Genomic DNA, 27,633 nt, shown 5'->3' on the forward strand with positions numbered 1-27,633 from the left:
CGTCTTTGAAACAAATGTTCTGAACAATTCTGCATTTCACTTCAGGGGCCCGTGACCTGGAATAATGGGTGAGCTGCATAACCAGTGGGCAGCAGGCCTTGATGATTGTATCTCCGGATACAGATCTTAAAAGGCATATGGGATGCAGGCATATTCCCCACTGGTACTGTGTGCTACAGCTAGCTGTCTGTTAAGTGAGACGCTTCAAATAGGAGACCAAGCCAGGCATAACTGAGGTTTTTTGGTAAAAACTGGAGTGTCATATAGGTAAGAATGAAGTCAAATGCTCTCAAAAAGAAGAAGTCCAATGGAGCATTTCCAGAAAAACCTTTTTTAAAAAGAAATCCTGATTTATCTTTTAAAGAAACACAAAGAGAAATCAGAAATTTCAGTTTTTTATCTTAGAGCATGGTCATAATTTTAGCTCAAAAAACATGTAAACAGGTCTACAGCTCTGCCATAAAGCACCTCTGAAATGCCAGTTTTGAGGAGTGGAATTTCCTGGTTTTCTTCCTGGGGGCTGAATTATGTCCCCTTCTCCCTCAAAATTCTTGTGTTGAAGTGCTCACCTCCAGTACCTCAAAACATGATTGTATTTGGAAATAGGGTTTTTAAAAAGTGATGAAGTTAAACAGAGGCTCCTATGGTGAGTTGGGCTGGTGTCCTCATAGGAAGATGAAAGTCTGACATACAAAAGGACCCCAGAAATGTGCACACACAGAAGGAAACCGTGTGGGAACACAGCAAAAGGGTGACCATCTGTGAGCCAAAGAAAGAGGCCTCAGGAGAAGCCAAACTTGATGACACCTTGATCTTGGAATTCTGGCCTTCAGAACTGTGACAGAAAAAAGTAAATTGCTGTTGTTTAAGCCACTTAGTGGTGGTATTTTGTTACAGCAGCTCTAGCCAATGAATACACCATCCAACAAAAGATACGTACGAAAGATACAACCAAGATGATATACCATGGGGGGGGGGATTTATAAACACAATGACAAATTAAGGGACATCTACTAAAACACATCTTTATAAAATGTACTTTGTGCTCATCCTAGGAATAACTGGACACAAGTTCTGTTGTCTACTAAAGTTACTTACAACTTGTGATTAAGCCATATCATTGGCATATAGAAAGATGCTTGTTTTACATTTTTTTATAATGGGAAGGTATGCATCTATTTGATTCAAGTATAAACTAAGATTCTCTTTTTTTTCAGAGAGGAAGAGAGAGAGAGAGAGAGAGAGAGAGAGAGAGAGAAAGCAAGTGGGGGACAGGATCGCAAGCAGGCTCCGCACCATCAGTGCAGAGACTGGTGCAAAGCTCAATCTCCCAAATCTGAGCTGATGTCAAGAGTCAGATGCTTAACCAACTGAGCCTCCCATGAGCCTCCAAACTAAGATTATTAATTACAAGTTTAAAGTGAGAAAAAATCAAAATGCAGAACATAACCTTATTCCACCCTACTTGCAAGGATGGGAGGGATAAGGTTTTTCCTATCCACCAAACCATCACAATTTCATGAGATCAATAAACCATTAAGGCATCATCATTATTACATAAAATCTATATGGCAAACCAGGTGTCAAATGCATATCCCTGTGTGGTCCTACCACAAAAAGAAAATTAAGGAATCCTTATCCCTATTTTATAATTGAGGAAATGGAATCCTGGAGATGAAGGAACTTTCCCCAGACCGCAAGATTTATTTAAATGTTTATTTATGAGAGAGAGAGAGAGAGAGAGCATGAGTAGGGGAAGGGCAGAGAGAGAGGGAGACACAGATTCGGAAGCAGGTTCCACGCTCTGAGCTGTCAGTACAGAGCCAGACAGGGGGCTCAAACTCACGTACCGTGAGATCATGACCTGAGCTGAAGTCAGATGCTTAACTGACTGAGCCACCCAGGTGCCCCCCAAGTCTATGCTCTTAATTGGTATGTTTTACTACACAAATAATTAGGATTTCACAACAATTGAAAGCTAAGCCCTTGTCTTCATTGCCTTGGGCTGCTAAAACAAAATACCACAGACTGTGGCTTAAACAACAGACATTGACCTCACAGTTCTGGAGTCTGGCAGTCTGACATCAGAGTCTCAGCATGGGCAGGTTCTGATGAGGGGTCTTTTCATGGCTTGCGGAAAGTTGAAAGAGAGAGAGAGAGAAAGAGAGAGAGAGAGATCAATCTTTCTCTTCTAAGCCCACAGTCCCGTTGGATAAGGGCCCCACCCTCATGAACTCATTTAACCTTCTGAAGACTGTCTCCAGATACTGCCACATTGGGGTTTAGGGTTTCAGCATATGAATGGGGGGCACAATTCCATCCATAGCAGCCTTAAGAGATTATTTAATGGTAAGGGAAAAACCAAAGCAATTTACAGAACTCAATGTGATTCCCAACCATTTTTTCCAAAGGTGAGAGAAAATAAAAATAACCAGAGAAGCCAGTCTGAATGGCCTGAGGGCTTACCTTCTCCATATGCTTAACAATGGCCAGAAAAATCTAGGCTTGCTGTTTGGTTAGGAAGAAAATGGCAATGTATTGTGGATGGGATGATAAGTATGTATCTAGCCTATAACTGAAAAGACAGAAGTCCCCACACATTTAAAACAACTGCTTGCCCCTATTTATATACAAAAAAAATCTATTGTTTTGTTCATCTAATCTACTTAACAGTAGAAAACAATCACAGGTCACAATAGACTTAAAGCTAAAGAACAAGGTGCCATCAGCCGGTGGAGATCTTACTTTTCATTCAGGATGTCTCAAGCTCCATACATATCATGCAACCAAAAGAATAAACCTGCTAGTCAAAATCCAGATTATATATGATAGAGTGTATTTGTTTCCTTTTTCAAAGGATAAAAGGGCTCAGATAGACATTATTTTCAGCCCAACCCCCCACTGATTGCCTTACACACACCTGGGGGCATGTACCTAGTTTGGAGACCACTAACAATGGGTTATTCTCTGGGTGCATCCTCATAGGGCAATACACACAGACTTTGTCCGGGAGAACCTGTATCAAGGGTGACAGGTTATCATTCAGAGGAGCTCCGGGGCAATAAACCATTGCTCAACCCTTTCATCTTGACGACAAACCACTGGCCTGTCCTTCCATGTCTTTCTGGATGAACTACATGAACTGGTTGACTATCCTAGTCATAGGCAATTCATTAGGCTGAATAATGAATATCTCAAGTCAGACAGCTTTTCTTTATTGTTGTTTTCCTATCACACCCAACAAAGAGCCTAAAATGTATTAGGCTCCATAAATATTTGCTGAAAAAAAACAAAATCAGAAAAAAAAATGATCTCCCAAGTAAACTACTGGTGTTTGTGTTTGATGTAGGCACAATTAAGGCTATCTGAGTGGAAACATGCTAATATAAAAATGAAGTTAACTTCTAACCTCAGAGCAGTGATGCTGTACTTTTTTTGAAGCCTAGTTATTCCGAAGAAGGTGAAGTCAGGAATAAGTAGATGCTAAATTGTTATTGAAATCCTATAAAATAATATCAGGACGTGGTTGTGGAAGTTGCACCTCTTGGATAATATGGTGCTCCTCCCATAATTACTGTGACAAACAACAAAGTCATAGGGGCAGGTGGGAGGGGCCAATTTGCAGTGAGCTATGGAGATGGTGAAAAGAACACAGTGAACCTCGAGTCTAGATAGATGGGCAGCTGACCAGAGCACTGCATAAGGCATGTGCTTAAAATAAACCAAGCATGGGTGATGAGGAGGCCGATGATAGTTAGCCTAGTAAAAGAGACACAGTCTTCTGCCCAGTCGTCACACCTGAACCACTTCTCAGGCCCAGAACCCACGGACTGAAGGAGAAGAGAAGCCAGGTGCCTGTGATGAGTGACCCTACAACACAGTACTACGTGTACTCAGAAATATCCTCAGTCCTTCTCCCAAAGAACTGACAGCTATAATCACAGGTAACTGTGCATGGAGGAAAGGAAGCATCCAGACCTTCCGAGGACTGTTGGACACAGTCTGAATTGACACTGATATTTAGGAATCCAAGGAGCTACTATGGCCTCCTCATTGGAGCAGGAGCGATTGGAGGCCAGCCAACAAATGGAGGCCAAGGTCCAGGTCAGAGTAGAGACCTTCTGAAGGTCCAGAGAAGTGGACCTTCCCCAGGGGTTATTTCTCCACTTCCCAGAAGATTAGACTGCATTTGTGGTAGTTGGCAGAGCCCCACATCGGTCTGTTGACCTGTGGGGTAAAAGCTATTATGATAGGGAAGGCCAAGAGGGAGCCTCCAAAACTCCTCCCACAACCGGCAGCCAAGACAGAAAATAACAACAACACAGCTGAAGGGAAATGGCAGAGATTATCACCTCCCTGTCTTATCCACATGGAAGTCACTACTTAATCCCTATAACATCAGCTGGATCCCGGCAGATGACAGGGATCTACCACAAACTTAATCAAGCATTAGTAGCACAGTTGCACAGCCCGTGCAGGTGCAGCTGAATTGGCACGCCGGCTGGAGTGGATTAACACAGCTTTCACTACCCGGTATGCAGCCAGCCACTGGCCTGGTCACTGAGCTGTTTTCCACTCCCATCAGACAGGAGAATCAAAGCAGTTCGAACAGGCACTTGGAACAGCCAACAGCAAACATTTATGCTCTTGTTCTGGGGCTATGTTAACTTTCCCTCTCGTGGTCATAAAATGGACTGAAGGATCCTGGATCCTCTAGGTGAATGGTTTTCAGAGTGTGGGTCCACAAACCCTGAGACGCCCCTCGGGCCCTTCCAGCAGGTCTAGGAGGTCAAAGCTATTTTCACAATAACACTAAGACACGGCTTGCTTTTGTCACTGGGTTGACATTTTCACCGAGGGTGCGGAGGCAGTGGTGTGCAAACCTGAGAGCGGGGACTGGAGAGCACATCAGAGCAGTGGGATGAGAGTCCTCGCCGCCATGCACTCGCAGGAGGAAAACTAAAGGAAAAATTGCCAGCTTCACTGAAAAATGTCCTAAGGAAGCATCAATTATATTAAATTATATTACTATAAGTAATAAATTATACGTATAAGTAATACTGTATATAGTACTATATAGCATGTTTATACTATAAGTAATTTATTATATCAATAGATTAAACTATATATTAATTATATCAAATCCAGACCTTTGAGTACACATCTTTTTAAAATTTTTTTAAACATTTTTATTCATTTTTGAGAGACAGAGAGGATCCGAGTGCTAGTGGGGGAGGATCAGAGAGAGAGGGAGACACAGACTCCAAAGCAGGCTCCAGGCTCCAAGCTGTCAGCGCAGAACCTGATGAACCTCATGCAGGGCTTGAACCCACGGACCGTGAGATCATGACCTGAGCTGAAGGTCTATGCTTAACCGATGGAGCCACCCAGACGCCCCTGAGTACACATCTTTTTAAAAGTCAATGTTACAAGTCGGAAGGTACACATATGGCATTTCTAGGATACACTGAAAGAAGATGGTTGTCTGAAGGAAAAGCATGCATGTGATCATTTGATTTGAACGAAAAGCACTTTTTTTTTTTTTTAAGGAAACACCATTTTTACTTGAAGGAACTACTGACAGGTAATAAACTATCATTACTGAGTCTTGGGTATTTGGTAGATATTTTGTCAAGATGAATGAAGAGCCTTCACTTCAGGCCAAACAACCGACAGCATTTGTTGCCTATAATGAAATGTGAGCTTTTGAGTGAAAATTAGAATTTTGGAAAACTCATAACCACCACCGTGAACTTGACAGCTTCCCAATACTTAACGACCTTTCTGATGAGATTGCTGGTGAGATTAACAAATGTGAGTCTTTGACATTATATAATGAAAGGTGTCGACACCTGGAGTATCTGGAGAATTCAGTGAGCCAATGACCAGTGCATGATGGTGCACAATCAGAGAGGAATAAAAGACCTATTTCAAATGGCAAAATAGACCAATGGGCTTTAACCTAACGGAGTCCAAAAAGGGCACCATAGGACTTCAGATTCCGTATTACAACAAACCTTTAAGAAACTACCACTTACTGAGTTTCAATATACCATCACAAAAACATATCCGTAATTATCTGAAAAGACTATTAAAACACCCTCCACTTTCCAGCTATCTATTTCTATGAGGCTGGATTTTCTTTGTAAACTTAAGCCAAAATAACGTACCACAACAGATGGTGTGCAGGAACAAATACAAGGTTCCAGGTGTCTTGAAAACATTTGCAAGAATGTTAAACAATGCCCCTCAAAATTTTTGTTGGAAAATAGAGTCATTTTTTCCTAAAGCTATGCCATTTATGTAAATACGTAATGGCTTTATTACTTTATTTTTAACAGATTAATACACAGATGTGTTTGAAATTTGTCCATTTAAAACTATATTCCAGGAAACATATATAGATGAAACTCACGTAAACAAAATCTCTCCGGGATACTCGAGAATTCTGAAGAATGTAAAGGAGGCCCTGGGACCCAAATTGAGAATGGCTGTCGTCAGTATTCATCAGAATATCACCTCGGTCCACTGTGTTAATGCAGAATGTTAATAGAACCGGATGGCAATTTGCCAGTCCTTGGTAAAGGATGTGTGCCGCATAGGGCAGGAAGTAAACCCTTTGAAGATCCAGGCAACTGCTATATCAGTGAAGATGTCAGGGGTCCAGTTGTCCGGGACTTGGCAGGACATTCCTTCCAACGTAAAAGAAAGATTACTGCATCTGGGATTTCCCACCACTAAAAGGGAAGCAAACTAACTGCATGGTATTTTGGATGCCACAGGCAGCATATTCTATGCTTGAGAATACTGCTCTGATTCCTACATCCAATGACACGAAGAGGCTGCCAGCTCTGTTTGGGGCTAACAGCAGGAAAGGGATCTGTCCCAGACTCCTGGTGGCAGGGAAAGCAGCCCTTCTGCGTGGCCTCGAGACTTGGCAAACGTACCTGGGATGGGAGGAGACTCCATGCAGATTGTGTGGTGAACACCAGTAAAAGAGTCACAGTATAAACTGCTCTGATGCAAAGTCGTGCCATCTGCACAGAAAGCGTTATTGGAAAAGCAGCTTGTGGTGTGCCAGGGCTTTAGTGGAGTCAGAGCATCCGAGCATGAGACATTAAGTGGCGACAGGACAAGGTATCGCTGTCGTGGTCTGATTCGTGCAGACGCACCTGCGAGATTGGGTGGGCTTGGTAGCAAAGCCGCATAAAAATGGAAACACCAGGAAGCTCCACAAGCAGGTGCCCTAGACCACCCTGTCATCTGTCAGCCCCGTGTGAGCTCCTGCCCCTTAGCGCAAAACCGTGGCCACGTGGCTAGTGGAGGGGGTATGAGAGGAGCCGAGAGTGGCTCACAGACAGGTCACCTTGGCGTTATGCTGCTCATGCCCCCGCTCCGGGGGCGGGCTCGTGAGACGGTATATCCCCCAATGGGCAGAGCTCTAGGTGGCGTACCCAACCATCCGTTTTGTGTGGAAAGAGAAATGGCCCGAAGTAAGAATATACAAAGACTCACGAGCAGGGTCTAAAGGCCTCGGAGGTGGAAGATTGGGAAGAAGTTGGTCTGTGGAAGCAGGCACGTGGATGAACCAAAGGGAATAACACACGAAATGGGAACATCTCTCTCTCTCTTTTTAAATTACTTTTCACATGCTCCCGAGGGCAACCCCACAGAGCGAAATACTGGTGGCAGAATGGCCCGGCCAGCTGGGGACTGGCTGGGGACTGTCACGGGCCAGCCTAGTGCAGGATAATAGTTGCGTGAGGACGCCATGGCGGAAGGGAAGACAACTCCGTATGGGTAGAACAGTATAGACTCCCTCCCACCAAGCCCCATTTAGTCACTGTCCCTGCCTGATATCCAACCTGCCAATAGCAGAGGCCAATCCTGAGCCCCCAGACCGGCACCATCCTCTGAGGAGATCAACCAGTCCCTCACATAGTGTCCCACACTGATTCCCTTGGAACCAGCCACCTGCCGAGGGCACCTATTCATCTGCAAATGTGGACGCGTCCTTCCTGCCTGCAGGGTCTCAGCCAGCACCACTCTCCAAGGACTCACCTGAGCTCTGATCCTCTGATACAGCAGTCCACATACCATCCTGTTGAGCCAGCATAGTTCATAGTCCTGGGCCATAGGACCTTAACTGCGGATAGTTCCGTGGGTAAATTAGCACGTTCACCATGGAATACTACCCAGCACCAGATGAGAAGCCTGTGCTACGTCGTACAACGGGGATGGATCTCACAGACAGAATTTTGAGCCAAGGCTGACAGACACAGAATTCTACTGAATACGGCTTTCCATGTGCACGGTTCTACTAACAGGAAAATGACTCTCGGGCCTCAGAAATCAGGGTGGTTAGCTGTGGTCTGGGGGGACAGTGACGAGAAGGGGCTAGTGTTCTAATTCTTGCTCGTTTCCCAGGTGTGCCCACCTTGTGAGATTCTTTCAGCTGTACAAGTGTGACTTGTGCATGTTACTTGATCTTATGCTTTGTGGATATATTATGCCTTAATAAAAAAGAATTCGACGGTAGGAACAGCTCAGTATCTTTCAGTTTAAAATGGTCTCTTCCAGTAGTGCCCAGGCGGCTCAATTGGTTAAGCAGCCAACTCTCGATTTCGGCTCAGGTCACGATTTCTCGTTTTTGTGGGTTCAAGTCCTGAGTCAGGCTCTGTGCTGGCGGCACGGAGTCTGCTTGGGGTTCTCTCTCTCTCCCTCTCCCTCTGCCCCTCCCCCACTCGCGCTGTCTCTGTCTCCCTCAAAATAAATAAGTAAAAAGTTTAATTTAAAAAATTGTCTCTTTGGGCCGCCTGGGTGGCTCAGTCGGTTGGGCGTCCGACTTTGGCTCAGGTCACGAACTCGCAGTTGGTGGGTTTGAGCCCCACGTCGTGCTCTGTGCTGACAACTCAAAGCCTGGAGACTGCTTCAGGTTCTGTGTCTTCTCCTTGTTCTGCCCCCCCCATGTTCATGCTCTGTCTCACTCTTTCAATAATAAATATTGAAAAAAAAATGTTTTTAGTTGTCTCTTTCAGATTAATTATGTCCTCCAGCAACAACTACCTTCAGCAGAATGGAGAGCTCATGATGGTCATGAAACCATTTATTTAAAATTATTTAAAAATAAAAAATATTTATTTAAAAATGTCACGTTTCACTCCTCTTAGCAATATTAAATCCTGCCGTGCTTCAGTACATTATAATAAAATTTTAAAAGCATAATGCCATATGCCTATGGCAACCATCTGCTGCTTTGTGTATTATTTTGCAGCCTTTAAAAAAAATTTTTTTAATGTTTATTTATTTCTGAGACAGAGAGACAGAGCATGAGTGGGGGAGTGGCAGAGAGAGAGAGGGGGACACAGAATCCGAAACAGGCTCCAGGCTCTGAGCTGTCAGCACAGAGCCCGGCGTGGGGCTTGAACTCACAGACCGTGAGATCATGACCTGAGCTGAAGTCGATCGCTCAGCCGACTGAGCCACCCAGGTGCCCCTGTTCTTCGGCCTTTTTAAAATTATCGTAGGGAACCAAGAAGGTGGTCAGCTACAGGTAACTGAATGCCCGATGAGCAGTGGTTTCAACTGGGGTCATCACATGAGTGGCCCTGGGTTAGAGTCGTGACAGCAATACCAACAAGGACTCAGCTCCGTCTTCGCATCCCGCTGTCCTCTGCAGGCGGGCTTGCCCCCTCGTGTGTTCACACTGCCTGCTGCACATCCAAGCACCTCGCCTGTGTACAAGAAGAAAGAAAAGGCTCACAAAGAAGGGCAGGGGTGCCTGGCGGCTCAGTCGGCTAAGTGTCTGACTTGGTTTGGGCTCAGGTCATGATCTCAGGGTTGGTGAGTTCAAGCCCCGAGTCAGGCTCTGTGCTGATAGTGCAGAGCCTGCTTGGATTTTCTCTCTCTCTCTCTGTCTCTCTCTCTGCCCCTCCCCCACTTGCTCTCTTTCTCTCTCTCTCTCTCAAAATAAATTAATTAATTAAAAAGAAGAAGGGCAACTTTCTGCTCAGCTCTGCCTGTGCACTCCGTACCTAAACCAGGGAACCAGGAACGCAGATTTTCCCCCAGAACGCCTCCATGGTAGCCTCCTATTTCTGTTTTACTGGCAAGAATTGTAGGACGTGGCCGATGCTTGCTACAAAAGAGGCTGGGAAATTTCATACTTAGCCTTCTGGTCCGTGTAGCAGCGAAAGGAGAGGACAAAGTAGGGTTGCTAATGACAGTTAAATGGGAAAGCTTAAAATCACTGGCGCTCTCTCATGTGATTTTTCCTGCTTTTCAGTGATGACGCTGTATTATAAACCTTGCTTTTTTGCTATATACTCTAGCCCTGGTCAGTTCTAGAACTCTCAAAGCTCTAACCCGCTAAGATCCACAAAGTTGTGCTGGCAAAGTGGACTCTGTATTGTCAGGGGACAACAGTACCACTCTCACAGGGCAGGGGGCATTACCCTTTCGCGTTCACATGCTTGACGTCCATCCTGCAGATCAACGAACGGCATCGTCTACAAGAACTAAAGAGGAAACCATGCATTCAACGGCTGCAGGCATGTGCTTCTAACCATAGCCTGTGCTCCGCAGATAATCAGATGTCTTGTTCAAGCACCAAGATCCACGGTCGTGTTGGAACTCTGAGCAGGTGCAGTTGCCTTCGTCATCATTGTCTTGGGGCCCCAGCTCTCTCTGCGCCCAATTAAGCTTTATGTGCTGCAGGAGTTTTTAAGCCAATCAATGAATCAAACTTGAGTCTGCCGGGGTCCCACCACCCACTGCGGCTCCCCGCAGCTGTTTGTCTGACTCTAAACCTACCTGACCAGTTGTTGCTACTCATGTTAATCTCCGGGGAGTTACTACACCAACAGCTTCCGAAGAATAACTACTGAGCCCTTTTCAGGTAAAATATAAGTATATCTTTCGGTAAGAAGCATGTTTTTTGAGGCCCATCATGGTGTTACAAGCAAAAATTCTTGTTTTCTGTTTTTTTTCCCTCCTTAGGTCACAAAACTTCTCTTTGAATGGCCATTTTCCTAGATATGTAAATGCCCTTTAAAAAAAATCTATCCGAAGCCCACGTTGGCTAATGAAGATGTTTGTGAAAAACACTTCCTGACATTTTAGCCCGACTGTGAGATCTGATGGCTGACCTTGGTTCTCTTGTGGCCAGGAAGACTTGCAGGAGTCACTAAAAGGTTTTAGGTCTTGGTGACAATAATTGGGTATATAATATGGGTACAATAATTCTGGTAGCTACATGTAACAGTTTTATGGGTTAACCATACAGGGACTAACAATGCTGTAAAGTCTTCATGAACTACCTACCCCCCCTTGGTTGTGCTTAGAGCAGGGCTGCACTGACTGGCCCTCCTACCCTTGGTCTTGGCGTCCTCAGAGCCACCTGTCCCACTCTGCAACAACAATCTCACTTTCGGATGGCAGTGATAGTCCTCGGGCCACCGATTCAGTTATAAACTCTGACTGGCGGCCCTTTCTCCAATGTGGAGGCAACAGAGACTCTGTTTTATGGACCTTTTTTCTGGATTCATGGAGCCCTCCTTTTGGTTAGTCCTATCTTGGGTCTGCCCGGCCTGGTCTTAGCAAGAATCCTGCTAGGTCACCCCACCCACCCTTGACGTCTCATCAAGGTCCTCCTCCCCACCTGGCCTGTCTTCAGCCACATTAGCAAGAGACCCCTATACTTGATGCCTCCTCTTAGTAGTTTCCATACCATGACCCCTCAGTCTTCTCCTTGGCTAGAAATCCCCAGTTGTCTTTGAGGTGTTCGGAGTTGAGCCCAATCTCTCTCCTCTATTGAAAAACTCTTCCTTACTGTTTTAACAAGGGTCAGGGTAACTTTTTCTCTCACAGGGGTTGGGCAGGCAGTTGTTGGTGACCAACCATCTCAGTTTGCTCCAGTCTGAGGGATTTCCCAGGATGCAGGTCTTTCCGGTTACTGGCAAATCGGGACTGCTGGTCAGCCCGGAGCTTATGTGCAATAACTTGGTGCAACTTCCCCAAGCAAGTCATAAAGAGAGGCTCGGCTGCTGGAGAAGATCTGCCAAACTTTGGACACTCCTTGGATTTAGCTTGTGGGTGGTACTGGAAGGCAGGTGAATACCGAAGGCTGAGACACCCTACAGATCAGGGACCAGGGAGGCAGGAAGCCAGAAATCAGTGGACACATAGAGTGATGGGTAAAGAAGTCAGGCAGCCCAGGTCTGAGTCTTGGAAAACCCAGAGACGCAAGATATACCACGCTTGCAAATGGAGAGACTGCCTTTCTCCCACAATTTATTTTGAAAAATGTCCAAGCTTCTGGAAAAGTTGAGGGAATAATGAAATGAGAATCCACATATCATAACCTAGGTTCACCAGCCACACACGTCTTGCTGCCTTTGGCACACACCTGTCTACATGTGAATATATATTATTTGTATATGTATATATCCTTTCATACACACAAACACATACACACTTGCCTCCAGAGACATCTTAAGAGGCTTGGATTTGCAAAGCATTCCTGATATAGAACATGAATTAAAAACGAGCATAACTGCTGTGCTAAAAGCAAATTAAGATATGAAGAGGTGACCAGTCTCCCTTGCAGAGAGAGAAATGCTGTAGTTTACTTTCTTAAATCTTTTTCATTTTTCTAATCTGATGGGTGAAGAATAGCATAACATCTAAAGTTGATGGGAGTGTAGGGAAATGAACAATCCTATCCACTGCTGACAGTAATGAAAACTGCTGGTGGAAATATAAGTTACTTTGGGGAGGAAATAACCTAGGGGGACCTACCAAAATTAAGTGTATATTCTGTGATCCAGCAATCCTTCTCTGAGAATCAGTACTCAATTTTTCAGAAATAAAAGCACCAGTTCTTAATTGTAGGACAAAGCTGTTTATTGCTGTGTTGTTTGTGGGGGGCAAAAAAACTAGAGCTATCTCTATAAGTGGGCATTCAGGTTATGGTTCAATTAATTATGGTAGAACCACGATATGAACTGTATAACTTTTTTTAGGTTAGAAGTATCCATATTAACTTGGAGGCATGCCATGATATATTAAGTGGAAACTAGTTGTGAAATTAACTTTTTTTAAATAAAAAGGGACAGAAATATTTACGATTATGTTTTGCTTAGCCGTATAAGTAGAAAAAGGGAGAGAAAATACACTAATCTGTTTGCTGCTATTGTTGCCACAAGAATCCTTTTCCTTTCCCTAAGACAAAACCCCACTGATGGAGGGGTAATTGTCACCCAGCACTGTAGACACTTGATAGAGGAACAAGACATTGAGACACCTGCCTATTTTGGAGGTACTGAAAGACTCAAAGCCCCTCTGTCAGCATCATGGTGTAAAGAGAGGATAGGCGTCAACCCAGGTTTGACAAATTCATTGCTCCCTCTGTTGACTTTGAACCTTGAGAGAAGGGTACAAGTATGGAAGAAATGGTTGTCTTTTATTTATCCTGGTGCTTGGGTACCACTTGTAGGCTAGCAGGCCCTCTCCCAACTACTTTTCCTCACCTATCAAGAGCCAACTTCATACCTGTCCATGTTCATGCTTGTATCTCTGGTCTTGCAAGTTTTAGCTAGACTCTCCTGCAGCAGCATTTGAACTTGCCATGGTTCACAATCTTTTCTAACTCACACACCACATCCACTGTGAGGTGCTGCTTGTGGTCGCTCAGGGACCCAGGCTAACAGAGAGTTTGGACTTTACAAAGGGTGTTTAAGGGTGCCTGGGTGGCTCAGTTGGTCAGGTGTCTGACTCTTGATCTCAGCTCAGGTTATAATCTCATGCTTTGTGAGTTGGAGCCATGCATCAGGCTGATGGTGTGGGGCCTGCTTGGGATTCTCTCTCTCAAAATAAATAAACTTTAAAAAAATAAAAGCATGAGCTTATTTAAAAGCTTTTGAGGGGCACCTGGGTGGCTCAGTCAAACACCCAACTCTTGATTTCAGCTAGGTTGTCTCACAGTTTGTGGGTTCAATCCCTGTGTTGGGATTCTCTCTCTCGCTCTCTCTCTGCCCCTCCCCCCTTACACTCCCCCCCTCCCTGTCAAATAAATAAATAAGCATTAAAAAAAAAAGATTTTTGGAAGACCCAATAAAGAGAGGTTGAATATATAAGGGAGAGAAAGAATAAGTGATACACTTATTCAGGATGTATGCAGGTGGGATAAGATCTAACGCTTTAGAGTCAGAAGGAAAGTTTCTCTGTTCTCACCTGAAAAGAGGGAAGGAAGTTGTATATGCACATGAATTTGTATATCACAGACCCTGAATCTAGGTTTAACCAGATAAGCAGAACAAACGCAAGATAGGATGAGGAATTCATCATAGCAACTGAACCTCACACAGCTGTGGAGTTGATTGAACAGTCTGGGTGAGGCTGTTGCTTCTACAACTGGTCATGTGGTCACGGCTGGAGTTTACAACTTCCTTCTCCCCCTATCCATTGTGTAATTTTTTTGCCCTTAGCAAGCATCTGGCTAGTCATAGGTTGTCATAGCTCTCCACTGGCTCTAATCACAGGGCACGGGAGAACAAAGAGTCCCCTGCACTCCAGACAGATGTGGAGCTGCAAGTTGTAAGAACAGGGATACTCAAGTCAGGAAGGCAGCAGTAGATGCCCCCAAATTATTATTAGATGGAATAAGAGAAAAACAGGTCTGGGTGGGAATGCAAGCTGGTGCAGCCACTCTGGAAAACAGTATGGAGGTTCCTCAAAAAACTAAAAATAGAACTATCCTACGACCCAGCAGTTGCATTACTAGGGATACAGGGATGCTGTTTCGAAGGGGCACATGCACCCCCATGTTTATGGCAGCACTATTGACAATAGCCAAAGTATGAAAAGAGCCCAAAAGCCCATTGATGGATGAATGAATAAAGAAGATATGGTATATATACACAATGGAGTATCACTCTGCAATCAAAAAGAATGACATCTTGCCATTTGCAACCACATGGATGGAACTGGAGGGTCTTATGCTAAGTGAAATTAGTCAGTCAGAGAAAGACAAAACTCATATGACTTCACTCATATGAGGACTTTACGAGACAAAACAGATGAACATAAGGGAAGGGAAACAAAAATAATATAAAAACAGGGAGGGGGACAAAACAGAAGAGACTCATAAGTATGGAAAACAAACAGAGTGTTACTGGAGGGGCTGTGGGAGGGGGGATGGGCTAGATGGGGAAGGGCCATTAAGGAATCTACTGAAATCATTGTTGCACTATATGCTAACTAATTTGGATGTAAATTTTAAAAAATAAAAAATAAAATAAAAAAAAAACAGGTCTGGGAACTTGATGCAAGGTAATAGAGGCCCATCGAGGGACCTTAAGTGGCAATATGAATAAGCAGGCTTTCTTTTTTCTTTTTTGTTGATAGGAGTGGACATGTGAACAAATATGTAATTACTACGAATAAAACATTACTGCAAGATGCAAGGTGAGAGAAGTCATGTTCCTCTGGATTTAAACCTTCCTCTGGCACGTTTTACCTTACCGACCCCAACTTCCCCAAATGGCTCCCATCTGAGCACCAAAGAAATGAAGATCACCGATAACACCAAGTCAAGTAAGACAGAAGAGGGGATGGTAGGGCACCAAGGAAGAAAATGAAGACTAGTGAATGGAGCAGGGAAACCTTGACACGGCCCCGCTCAAGTCCCTGTAAAGCCTATTTTACTTGCATTTTTGCATCTTCACTCAGCATCAAGAAGCCTTGAAATTCAATCATTTTATGTCTGAAATGATTCAGGAAATAAGCAACCGTTCCCAGGATGGGTTCCAAGAAGGTGCTGCCCAGAACAGGCTGTGGCAAACTGGCAAACACCGACGGATTGAGTTTCAGGTGCGCTAATCTCTGATGAATCTGTAAATTCTGATGCTAAAGAGGATATAAGTGAACCTGCTTTCTCTGATCTAAATGAACCTGCTTTCTCTAATCCTAATGAACATGTAGGCGAATGGAGTAAAATCCATAAATTACAACACTTACAATTCAGTGTTTATGATGTTATAACACACACCCAATACTCTGCAAATTTTCCATAGCAGTGGAATGCGGGACTCAACACCGTCTGCATATTCCTCTCATTTTCTGTACTTCGGTGAAATTCCTTAGAGCTGCCACACATAGGCAAATAGGTTAAGCAAATTCTCCCACTTAGAAACATGTTAGAATTATCCGGAACTCTATTAAATCACTCAGTAATTGAAGAGGGTTCCTGGGCCAAGAATTCTGAAAGTAAATTGCTTTTGTGTTCATGGAGGTGACTCTCTGCTATTCTTCTGTTACAAACGAAATAACAGAAAGTCACTGCCACCCAATTGAAGGACATCAGCTGCTTCTTTCCTGCGATTCTCTTTCTGATTCATCCTCTAGCTTCCATGCTCTGAACTGGTAAGCCACTTCCCGCTGTCTCTGTCTTTGAAGGGGTAGCATGTGTTCAAGGAAAGACGATGAACTGATTTAAACGGAGTTCAGAGTTACTTGTAAACCCTGCCTAGGAAACAGAGGAGAGTATTAGAACTTTGATGTCATTGGGTTTTTAGTATCTTAGAAAATGTGTCTGTAGAACTGACCAGGAATAGGAAGTCCATAAACAAAGAGTGATACTTTTTTAGATTCATAGTCCCTAGATTTGCTCTAAGCTTCAGGTCCAAAATACTTGCTCTAAGCTTCAGGTCCAAAATACTTGCTCCTGTTAAAAAAGGTATTTAACTCACTTAAGGAGCCACATACTTAATTTTGTGACCATTTTCTGTTTGTGAACATGTTGTTCATAAAAACGGTTATCACATGTTGAAATGTCTGGCTTGTATTTGGTAACCAAAATGGTTTTTATTAATATCTTGGGAAAATGTCCCTAAATCCCTATATTTATCTTGACACGGAATTATTTTAACTTCTTTTGATTAGTGCTCTTTTTTTTTCTCCACGCATGCCACTAGACAATAGGCATTTATATTCAATACACTATGAACAAATTTCACTAAGACTTTACTCATTTTCACCTGTGCCGTGCTAATAAGTCTCAAACAGCTCGGTCAGGTCTCAGCAGCTGGCATTGTGCCCCACTGAGTATCACAAACCGAAAAATGATTATTTGGGGAGGCTTCATAATTATACTAAGATGAAAATGTTGGCAGCCAGGAGATACATATTTTTCAAGATTTGAGAGAAAATTTAATGAAAGTGCCACAAACATATTACTTAGGATGATGATTTGCACTTAATATGAGGCCCTTTTCTCTCTGGATTTCAAAGTCTGGACTAATTAATTAGCCCTAATCTCCCTGTTTTCCTGATGGTCAAGCATTCAGACAGACCCCGGGAGAGCAGAGAGTTATCAGAGTGAAGCAGAAAGCGTGCAGACCGGGGCTGTGAGGCTGGTGGCTTAGTTCACACCTGTTGGGTGTCAGTCTTTGTTTCTTCCACTTTCAAGTTTGTAACCCTGGAGCCCTGCCCCTCCCCCTGCCCCCACACCCCTAGTCGGCAAACCAAGACCCAAAGGCTAAATCTGGCCCACTGCCTGTTTTGGCAAATAAAGTTCTGTTGAAACACAGCCTTGCTCATTGGTAAGCACACTGTCCGTGGTGCTTTCACACTGCAGCAGCCAAGGTAAGAAATCAAAACAGACTTTATGGATCATAAAGCCTGAAATATTTTCTACCTGGCCTTTCACAAAAAAGACTTTGCTGACTCAAGACCGAACCTTTCTGAGCATTTCCCCATCTGTAAAATAAAACCCAACAGCCAGTAACATAGCAACTTCACGAGAAGAGTTAAGTTTTAAATTTGCACAAGGATGACTGTCTTTAATGGTGCCTCAAAACCTTTAGCAATATTAATTCATTCAAAGTGCAGCCATCTACTCTTTAAATATGTGTCCACTGTCCACTCTTCATCGGGCACCATATCAAACAGCGGGGGAAATACATGTTAAGGGAAATAAGACTTGTTTCAGTTAGTCGTGGAAGGATTACGTGGGGACGGGGTGTGAGATGACGAAGTATTTCAAAATAAAGTCTTTTTGGTATTTTATATCTAGATATAGGGATGGAGGTAAGCTATCACATTTAGGTTCCCTACCCTGTTGTATTCCTTGCCTTGAAAATGGTTCACACATGCATCACACCAGCCATTACAACGGGTTGAGGTAAACTCTCTCATATTTGATCAGCTTAGTCACCCTTGATCCGTGCCAAAGAGCCTTCACTTACATGATTTGTTTGTAATCATAAACAGAAGGGACAAATATTTCTATCTCAAGGCTTGAGAGATGTTTCAAGAAACGGGCACTTGAGCTTGGCCATGGGAGGAGGAGGTAAGATCTGCATAGGTGTGTAATTGGAGGGGGTCATTCCAGATGGAGAGATGGACAGTCTGTAGAAAGCCATGGAGGTGAGAGTTGTGGCTGTGATTGAAGAAAGTAGTCCAGTTTGGTGGGAAGAGAGCGTGAATGAAGGGGAGTAGCAGATATAAGTCTGGGGTGCTCAGTTCTGGGGAATAAGGATGGGGTGTATGTCAAAGAATAACAGGTGATCGTGGAGCTCATGGAAGGCAGGCTAATGGGACTGAACTTCGCTCCACAGGCAACAAGAAGCTACGGTGAGTGTGGGGCCACAGCAGGTGGCGCTGTGCAGCTGGCACTTCCGGAGTACTGTAGACCCAGAGTCTACACTGAGCACGGCCAGTATTTTCCAAACGGGATCAAATTAAAGACCAGCTTCTACTGTCTCAAATTTAGCCCTCATAATAGACAGATTCTGATCGATGATAAATACGGGCAATTATTGTTACTTCCTACACAGTGTGCCCTGAAGGTCTTCCATCTGGTGCTTGCTGCTGCCTTTCAGAGGTCCGCCCACACCATTGTCCTTACTTCCGGAGTTGCCGCGCCGCCCGCCATGTTGCTTCCGGGCCAGGCCTCTGCTGAGGCCTAACGCTCCCAGCAGGATGGACGTCTTCGTCCTCTTCCTATTACCCTTCGGGCCCTCTACCAGGCTCTCCCTAATCATCCCAGTCTCTATAGCATCTCCCCGCTGTGAATTCGGTCACTCTACACAACTCATGTTGGCATTGCTTCTAGAACAGGACCCAGTCGTTCTATGGGTGTGTCTGGACTGCTGAGCAAGTCCTCGCTGCAACGCACCTGAGGGCTCAACTGAAGCAAATTTCCTATGATCAGACCACTTCGTTCTACTAAATATGTTAGGTGTGCGTTTAAACCTGCACCACCACCCAATCTTGCCTCACGTCACCTCTTGTGGGTCTGGGCTTCTCCCAGGTAGTGATGGTGCTATGTGCAAGTGGCAATGAAGAGGCATGGAGAAATGAGCAGCTGCCTCCCGTCTCCATTAGTCTCTGCACAGCAGAGGACAGATTACCCAAATCTGCCTTAGACTGTACTTCCAAAGTGGGCAAAGAAAAATTCAGCCATTGTATGGATAGGGCCTCGTTTGTGTTCTTCGTTGTATATTACTTCTTTAAAACGTTGTTATCCACAAATCGCTTATATCTATACATAGGAACAGGCCTGTGTGATTTCCACAAGCCATGTGGATATTAGACTATGATTTTACTATGTCTTCCCAAATGCCATTGAGGTTGTCCATTAACAAAGTCTGAGGAAAATCTGAATATTTTAGTGTTTCATTTTTATGGGTGGCAATTTCCGAAAGTCTCCTTTTCATTGTAATTATCTAGCATTATCCAAAACTTCATGATTATTTTATTGTCATGAACTAGGGCTATTTCTTATAAAATCCTATGTTCCAGGATATCTTTGAAATAAAGGATATAGCCACTCAGAGTTGATAGCAATTATGGAATCCCGACCCAAGTTTTTCCGTGCACCATGTTTCAAAACAAGTGGGAAACGGCCTTTGCGTGTACCTGATAGGTCACCTGAAGTCCCCTTTAGCCTGTCCTGTTCCTGCTGCTGATCAGCAAGCAGTAAGTGTAAAACTTGGCAATATTCCCTCTTGTCATAAGCTTTCCAATTATTGAAAATTGAGTAACTCCCAATAGGGGAGAAATCATTAAATATATAGTAAATAATGAGGTTAATTAATTTAACCCCTTCTAATTAGGAAACTAATTAAATCAGAAAATTAAAACTGACACAAGACATTAAAATCAGGAAGTTTTGGATTTAGATGTAACAACCATCTCTTCATCTTCAGCCGACTCCAGAGGAGGAATAGATATTAGCTGCAAAAAATGTATTGGTGGACTATTTTAAATCAATGCCAAGCTCAGTTTTCCATCCCATAAATGGTATTTTTAGAGGTTACCTTTCTTCTACTTCGATTATATGTGAAGTTAAACCTTGTTCCTTTTAATTTTTAAAAGAATGAATTAAAGTCCAAGAAGACGGATTTAGCCCAAATTCTGCTAGTAACTGGTCATGGGACAGTTGCTTCAGTTCTCTGGGCCTCAGGTTTCTCATGCTCAGAGTATTCTATTCAAGAGGTGAGACACAGTCACAGTATCTTGGAGATGAAAATAGGTCTAAGTAGAAGGAACAAGTCAGGAAGTTACAGCCAGCTTGTGGCAATCTTTGTCAGTGTGACAGAGCACAGGACCAGGTCCTCAGAGTCTTTATTACGCAGTTGGTGAACCGTGAGATGGACACAACTCTCTCTACAACATTAGACTGTCATGCCAGTCAGCATGAGCTATGGTTATACATTTGTAACCTCGGGAAAGTCTCTGGGTAACAACAGCTTGGAGAGTAAGGTCGTGATGCTCAGGTGTCATTGGAAGTGCTGTAAAAATATCTAAGCAGGTATCCCGTTGGAAGGCTTTGGACTCTTCGCCCATTATTCTCATACTGCATGCAGTTGCCAAGAGCATGGGGCACTGTGGTCGAGGCCCTCTTGTGGGACCCGCTCTGGGGAGGTAAGCCAATATAGATTCCCAAAAGCCAGCACCCAAAATTGTCCTGACGAAGAGGAGGGCTTCGATAGACACTTGATCTCACCTACAGGCAGGCACGTGGCCCCAATTTGCGGGGGATCTTCCAAATTTCAGGGCGCTTTTGCTTCCGTGTGTCCTTCCTGCTGCTGGTACCTGTGAACACTGACAGGAATGAAGTCAAGCCAATACGATCAAGGTAACTGTCACAAAGTGCTAGTGGCTGCTGAGAGGCCACAACTTCTTCCCTCCAAATGTGAATGTTTAACTCGTTCATTTTAACTGCTATGAATGGGGGTGTTCTAATTTCTTGGTGGGTTAATGCTGTTCACTGGTTCACATCAATGGTCAATGCTATTCAGGACAGTTTTATTTCCACACACTTCAAAGGCCATGAATGAAGCAACAGTTAATCCTACAGCCAGCCTGTCCCAGAGTACTTAACTCTGAATAATTAGTAAGCTGTTTTGCCCTATTACCACAGCTACAGGATTATTCTATACCTCGAATTCAACAATCTGCTCTGGTTGGGGGTGGGGATCCAGGCTCTTCATATACTGAACATAGCTTATTTGTTTTGTATTGTTCCCCATTTTTCCTTGTATCAAATAATCGAGAACTTATCTAAAATGTGCAACTTCGTACCCAGAAATGCCAGCATTCTGACCTCACATGCCTTGTCAGTGATTCCCCCTCCGAGAATCACTTCTTTCTTATCCACTCCATCCAAGGAGGTTTCCCCAGGTATCCTGGCACATGAGCCCCTGTTCCCTAAATCTCTGCTGCATTTACCCTTAATTCCACTAGCGCCAGGCTCGTGTATCCCAACTATCTTCAGGTTTTTTAGGGCAGATGTAATCTCTTATTTGAAGGAAAACAATTTGCAATGTCCCCATCAGGTTTTCCTGTCTGTTGTATCAGCCAGGGTTGCAACTCAAGGCGCACACCCAAATTAGGACTATCTGGGAAAGTTAGTTTGTAAGGGCACTACTCACGAAGGTGCAGGAAGGATAGATGGATAATGCAAGAGCCTAGGCCCAAAGGGATGAGGAGAAGGCCAGGTGGCCAGAACCTGGAAGGAGAGAATTGTACAGAACAGGTTCCTTTGCGAGCTCAAGTCAACCTGACGCGGAACTTGGAATAAACGGCCTAGTCTTCTGCCTTCCCTCCCTTCAACTCTGTTGGGTTTCCCTGTTCACCAAGGTCACCTGGAGGGGCAGAGGACGAGGGAGACTATACAGTCCAGTCAGGTCAGCGTCCTGGGACCGAGAATGAGGTGAAGGGTGGAACGTAGATCTGAGGGTGGGAGTAAGATGACACAAGACACCCAGCGTGTCCACGAAGGCCTTCAACAAATACCTGATTGCTTTTTTAAAAGAACACTATTCATCCTTTCCATAAATAGTCAAGAACCCTATTCAACAAATACCTATTGAGTAGCTATGTGCAAACATGTTTTTTTTTAAATATCTAACAATTTCTGCTTTTTTTTAAAGTTTATTTTGAGAGAGAGAGAGAGAGCGAGAGAGAGAGCGAGAGAGCGCTCACTCAAGTTGGGAGGGGTGGAGAGAGAGAGAGAGAATCCCACGCAGGCTTCACACCATCAGCACAGAACCCAACTCAGGGCTTGAACTCATGAACCTGTGAGATCGTGACCTGAGCCAAAATCAAGAGTCGTAAACTTAACCAACGGAGCCATCCAGCCGCCCCTGTTTGATGTTGTATCACCTTCCTTAATCTTAATTTGTAGACTTTTTTTTTTAAACTAAAAATGGTAGAAGTTGGCAAGATGCCAACAATCCCATTTCCTTTTCCTGGATGCATAGAAGACAACATTTCCCAGCCTCCCTTGCAGTTTAGATTGGGGTCACAAGACTAGGTTTTGGCCAATGGAAGTAGTTGGATGCAGAAGTATGCTGCTCTTTCCAGGCCTGGCCATAGAACCTCCTGCGTGATGTTCTCCGTGCTTTCTCCTGGTGTGTATAGCTAAAAGGAAATGGCTCTCAGACAGCAAAGCCACATGATGACAGAGGCCCTGGGTGCCCATCTGGAAGAAAGCTGTTTGAGCAAGCCACCAAGTTGTGTGCAAGAAAATTTCAAGGTCTTAGTCCGGTGGAATGTGATTTGCTACATCATCTTAAACTGTATTTCTCTACAGCAGTGCTGCTGACATTTTGCACGGTTTATCCTCTGTTGCGGGGCTGTCCTCTGCATTCTGAGATGTTTAGCAGCTCCCTGGCCTCTACCCACAGGATGCCACTAGTACCCGACCTCTAGTCATGACAATCAAAAATGTCTCCAGATGTTGCTAAGTGCCCCCTGGGGGGCAAAACTGCCCATAGTCGAGAACAACTGACCTAAGTCCTCTTGACTAATACACCCACTGTGTGCGAGGCACTGTGCTCAGAGAGATGGGGAACAGGTCTGGACCACAGTTTCTGACTTAAGAGCATGGAGCTGTATATAGTACATTACACACACATGCATGTTTTAAGATGACTGCTTCATTGGAGCACTGTAATTGTTAAATTGGAAACAAAGCACAATACAGAATTGATTAAATTCAAGTACACTAAAAAACAGAGTATGGTTAGGGCGCCTGGGTGGCTCAGTTGGTTAAGTGTCTGCCTTTGGATCAGGTCATGATATTGTGATTTGTGAGTCTGAGTCCCACATCAGGGTCTGTGCTGAGAGCTCAGAGCCTGGAGCCTGCTTCAGACTCTGTGTCTCGTCTGCCCCTCCCCTGCTTGTACTCTCTCTCTCAAAAACAAGTAAACATTAAATATTTTATTTAAAAAAACAGTATGGTGTATCCATCAAATAATGCAGATCTATTATTTATTGACAAGGAGGTACAATTCCTTTTTTAAGTGGCAACAGAAGAGTACTACGGTATCCTTTTTTTTAAGGATGGGACAGTGCAAGGATTTCAAGTGTTGCTTCTGGGGATGGGATTTGGGATAATTTGTTTTTTTACTTGTTTTCTAATTTTTTAAGTTTATTTTGAGAGAGAGAGAGAGAGAGAGAAAGAGAGAGCACAAGTGGAGGAGGGGCAGAGAGGAGAGAGAGAGAGAGAGAGAGAGAGAGAGAGAGAGAGAATCCCAGGCAGGCTCCACACTGTCAGCACAGAACCCAATTTGGGGCTGAACTCACCAACTCTGAGATCACGACCTGAGCCGATATCAAGGGTTGGACACTTAACTGAGCCACCCAGGTGTCTCTGTGTTTTCTAGTCTTTGTATACTAAACAGCTGGATGACTGCTGGTGGCAACTGTGCTGGGTTGACTGCACCTTTCCCATAAAGAAGTAACATCTGGGTCCCAGGTTTCCCTGTGACAAAATGGCTTCTTTGTGCCTCTGACTTAAGCGTTTCCTTTCATGAAAAAGGTTAAATGCTGTAGTCTATAAGCCCAAATGAAAGGTTTGCTAAACATTGCTAACGTCTAACTTTAAGGGGTGTGTGACCAGTTTAACAAAATACGACAACAGGACTGAGATTGTTGTACCCAACATAGAGATGCATTTTTAAAAAGCCACTTGGAGATACTTTTCTAAATAATGCCTCAAATTCCCACCAGTAGGTACAGTTTAAGTATTCCCAACTCTACTTTTGCTTTTTCAATTTCACATTTCATTTTTTTGTAGCCTCAGGTTATTTAACTTGCAAAATAGAAAATGAGAAATGTTACCCTATTTCCAAATTAGCATCAGTCTGTTTATCCTCCTAAGACTTCATCAGCAAAATGACCGTGCTTTGAAGTTAGTTGGGAGAAGCATAAAAACATATTTTTTTAAAGTTTATTTTGAGAGAGAGCGAGCACGCACGCGAGAGCACACTAGCAGAGGAGGGACGGAGAGGGAGAGGGAGAATGTCAAGCAGGCTCTGTGCTGTCAGCACAGAGCCCAATTCTGGGGTTTGAACTCATGAACTGTGGGATGAAATCATGAGCTGGACACTCAACCGACTGAGCCACCCAGGCGCCTAAGTGTAAAAATAATGCTCAGTGTCATATTCGAGGCTAGTACCTGCATCCAAGTTAAAGAAATGTATCTCTTTAATGAATAGATACTGTTAGTAACCTGAACAGTCTTCTCCTAAGTGCCACAGAAATTAATAAGAAGTATCTATTTGTGAAGAAAATACAGCGGTCTCAACATGGTATTTTTCTTCTATAACTTTGTACACGAACATCTTATAGACAGGAAACTTTTGTGAAAATCATTTTTATGTTTTAGTGCTAATTTTCTTTTAATTTTTTTTTAAATGTTGTATTTAGTTTTGGGAGAGACAGAACAACAGCGGGGGAGGGGCGGAGGGAGAGGGAGACACAGAATTCGAAGCACCTCCAGGCTGCGAGCTGTCAGCATGGAGCCCGACACAGGGCTTGAACTCACCCGCGAGATCATGACCTGAGCCGCGGTTGGACGCTCAACCAACTGAGTCACCCAGGCGCCCCTTTAGTGCTGATTTTCAAATTGATTTTCAAATTGAATTGCCACTTTGTCTTTCGGCAGACGGATTCGCCTTGATGACTTCAGATGCCGGTCTTGTAGACTTCCTCGGAACATCCACCACCCACACCAAATCAGATTTCCTCCAAAGGTTTTTATTTTTCCTTACTGGCAATACACTCCAGAAATACACCCTTTTGTGTGCTGCTGACCCGGGCCGTGCTGTGAGGCCCACACGCGTGCACGGCCCAGGACTTGGCACAGTTCACCCGGGATGCCTTGCAGTTTTGACAGGCTGATGAGATTTTAAACAATGCAGATTTAGACTAAATAGCTTACTTCCATAATCTGCCTTATTGAATCATTGAGGCCCCAGCAGGGTCAATTTCTCCTGCTAAACGAAGTTCGTTTCTAACTTCGAAAATAAAATACCTGTTTGCTTTAAGTCTTTTAAAAAATTACGTGCTTGGTTGGGTGTTTTAACGAAAGAAGGAGAGAGCTAAGGAAAGAAGGAAAGTGTTCTCACACAACAAGAGGGCGTGCGAATTCTGGTTCTGTGTTTGGACTCGTTTATTGCGCCCACAGTTAACAGCGAACCTACAACGCTATCACGACCGACAACGCACACACCGTCGGGCGTGCACCGGAGGAGGAAGTGGATTATTTCTGTAACAGCGCTGGACCGCAGCGCGGGAAGGCGGGAACGCGCCCGAGAGCCGCGCACCGCGGAGCCCAGCCCCCCAGCCCCCCACCCCCCGACGGAGCCCGACGGAACACAGGCCGGTCACGCCTGCCTCCTCGGCCGCGGGAACTCTCACAACTCCCCTGGCTTTCAGAACCCCAATTTCACCAACACGGACTCGAAAACGCCTAGTACTCAGCGGCTGACGCAGCAGTGGGTGGCGGCCTCGGCCTCCTCCGGGTCCCATTCCCGACCGCCTCCGGACGAGGCCCCAGCGCGGCTGCCGCCACAGCGCCCGCCCCGGGCCGCCGGTCACACTCATCGATCAGCCGCGCCCGCACGCTCCCGCCAGCTCCGCGGCGCCGCCAGGTGACGTCAGAGCGCACGTCACGGCGGCGCCGCCAGGATGACGTCAGAGAGCGCACGTCACGGAGGGCCGCCGTCAGAGGCTATAGGGGGAGGGGAGCCGGGCCTCTGTCGGCGGAAGTGGGGTTCGGGTGCGAAGGGGAGAAGCCCCCCGGCGGGGCCTGGGGCCCTCGGCTCGCCCGTGGCGCTCGGTCCCGAACGTGGTCCGGCGTCCGCCCCTCAGCTGGAACCCGGCACCCGAGACCCGGCCTCTCTCGGCCCCAGGCGCTGAGGCGTTACCTCGGGTCCCGTCGGGCAGCAGCCGGCGACGTGAGCTCCCCTGTGGCCCGAGGCCGGCTCGCGCCGCCATCGCCTCCGCCGGCCGGCGGCAAGCCCCGCCCCCTCCGCCGCGTGCGCGCGCCGCCCGGGCGTCCGCGCGTGTTGACGGGAGGGGCCTCCGCGTTCCCTTCTTTCCCGGGACCGGCCCACTTGGGCTGCGTCAGGGGGGGGGGGCGCGTTTCTGCGCGTCCCCAGGGCCCCCTTGTGAGGAGGCGGCGGCCACGGGCTCCGGGTCTGCGGACCGGGCTGTGCGGTGCCTGTGCCCTCGGAGCCGCGGGCCGCCGCGGAGCCGCAGGGCGGCGCCGGCTGTCAGCCGGCTGCTCGGCGCTCCCCCTCGGCGGCCGGCGGGATGGTGCGTCCCGCAGGGCGCGCGCGGCTCCCGCGCTTGGGCCGCTCGGCGCGGGCGGGGGCGCAGAGGGCGGGGGAGCGGGCCCGACTCGCAGGACCGGGCCCCGGCCGCGCCGTTGGGGAGCGGGCCCCGCGGGGCGGGGCGGGAGCCGCCGCGGAGCCTTCCGGCAGCCGCGACCATGTCGGACCCGGCGCCCAAAGTTCCCGATGAGATGTTCCGAGAGGTCAAGTACTACGCGGTGGGCGACATCGACCCGCAGGTACCGCGCCGCCCCCGCCCGCCGCTCTCCGCGTCCCCGGCCCGTCCCCGCTCCCGCCGCGGGCGCGCGCCCGGGCGCAAAACGTCTGGGCCCCGCCGCCCGGGCCCCGCCGAGCCCGCCGGCCTGGCTGCGCGGAGGCTGGGCCACCTGTGCCGAGCAGGCCCGGGGCCGGCGAGCTTGGCGGGGGCTAGGGGACCTGGGGGGGGGGGGGTCTGCGGTACTTTCGGGAGGGGATCTGGAGAGGAGACCTGAGGTTGGTCTGC

The 27,633-nt window shown here is 45.9% G+C and overlaps 1 protein-coding gene and 1 long non-coding RNA gene across 2 annotated transcripts in view; one reads left to right on the top strand and one right to left on the bottom strand.

Moving 5' to 3' along the window:
- Positions 1-1,231: 1,231 nt before the first annotated feature.
- LOC113596763 (uncharacterized) lies at positions 1,232-26,829 on the bottom strand. Its single transcript, XR_003417582.2, has 3 exons — positions 26,724-26,829; positions 4,884-4,995; positions 1,232-2,130 (listed from the first exon to the last, which is right to left on the bottom strand). It is a non-coding gene; the product is annotated as an uncharacterized LOC113596763 (long non-coding RNA).
- The window catches only part of PAXIP1 (PAX interacting protein 1), a 51,387-nt gene continuing 49,906 nt past the window's right edge, over positions 26,153-27,633 (top strand). The window contains 1 exon segment of the mRNA XM_053217828.1: positions 26,153-27,370. Coding sequence (XP_053073803.1) covers positions 27,290-27,370 — 81 coding nt within the window. The 5' untranslated portion in view covers positions 26,153-27,289.

The sequence above is a fragment of the Acinonyx jubatus genome, chromosome A2 (genome assembly GCF_027475565.1).
Source record: "Acinonyx jubatus isolate Ajub_Pintada_27869175 chromosome A2, VMU_Ajub_asm_v1.0, whole genome shotgun sequence".
NCBI lineage: Eukaryota > Metazoa > Chordata > Mammalia > Carnivora > Felidae > Acinonyx > Acinonyx jubatus.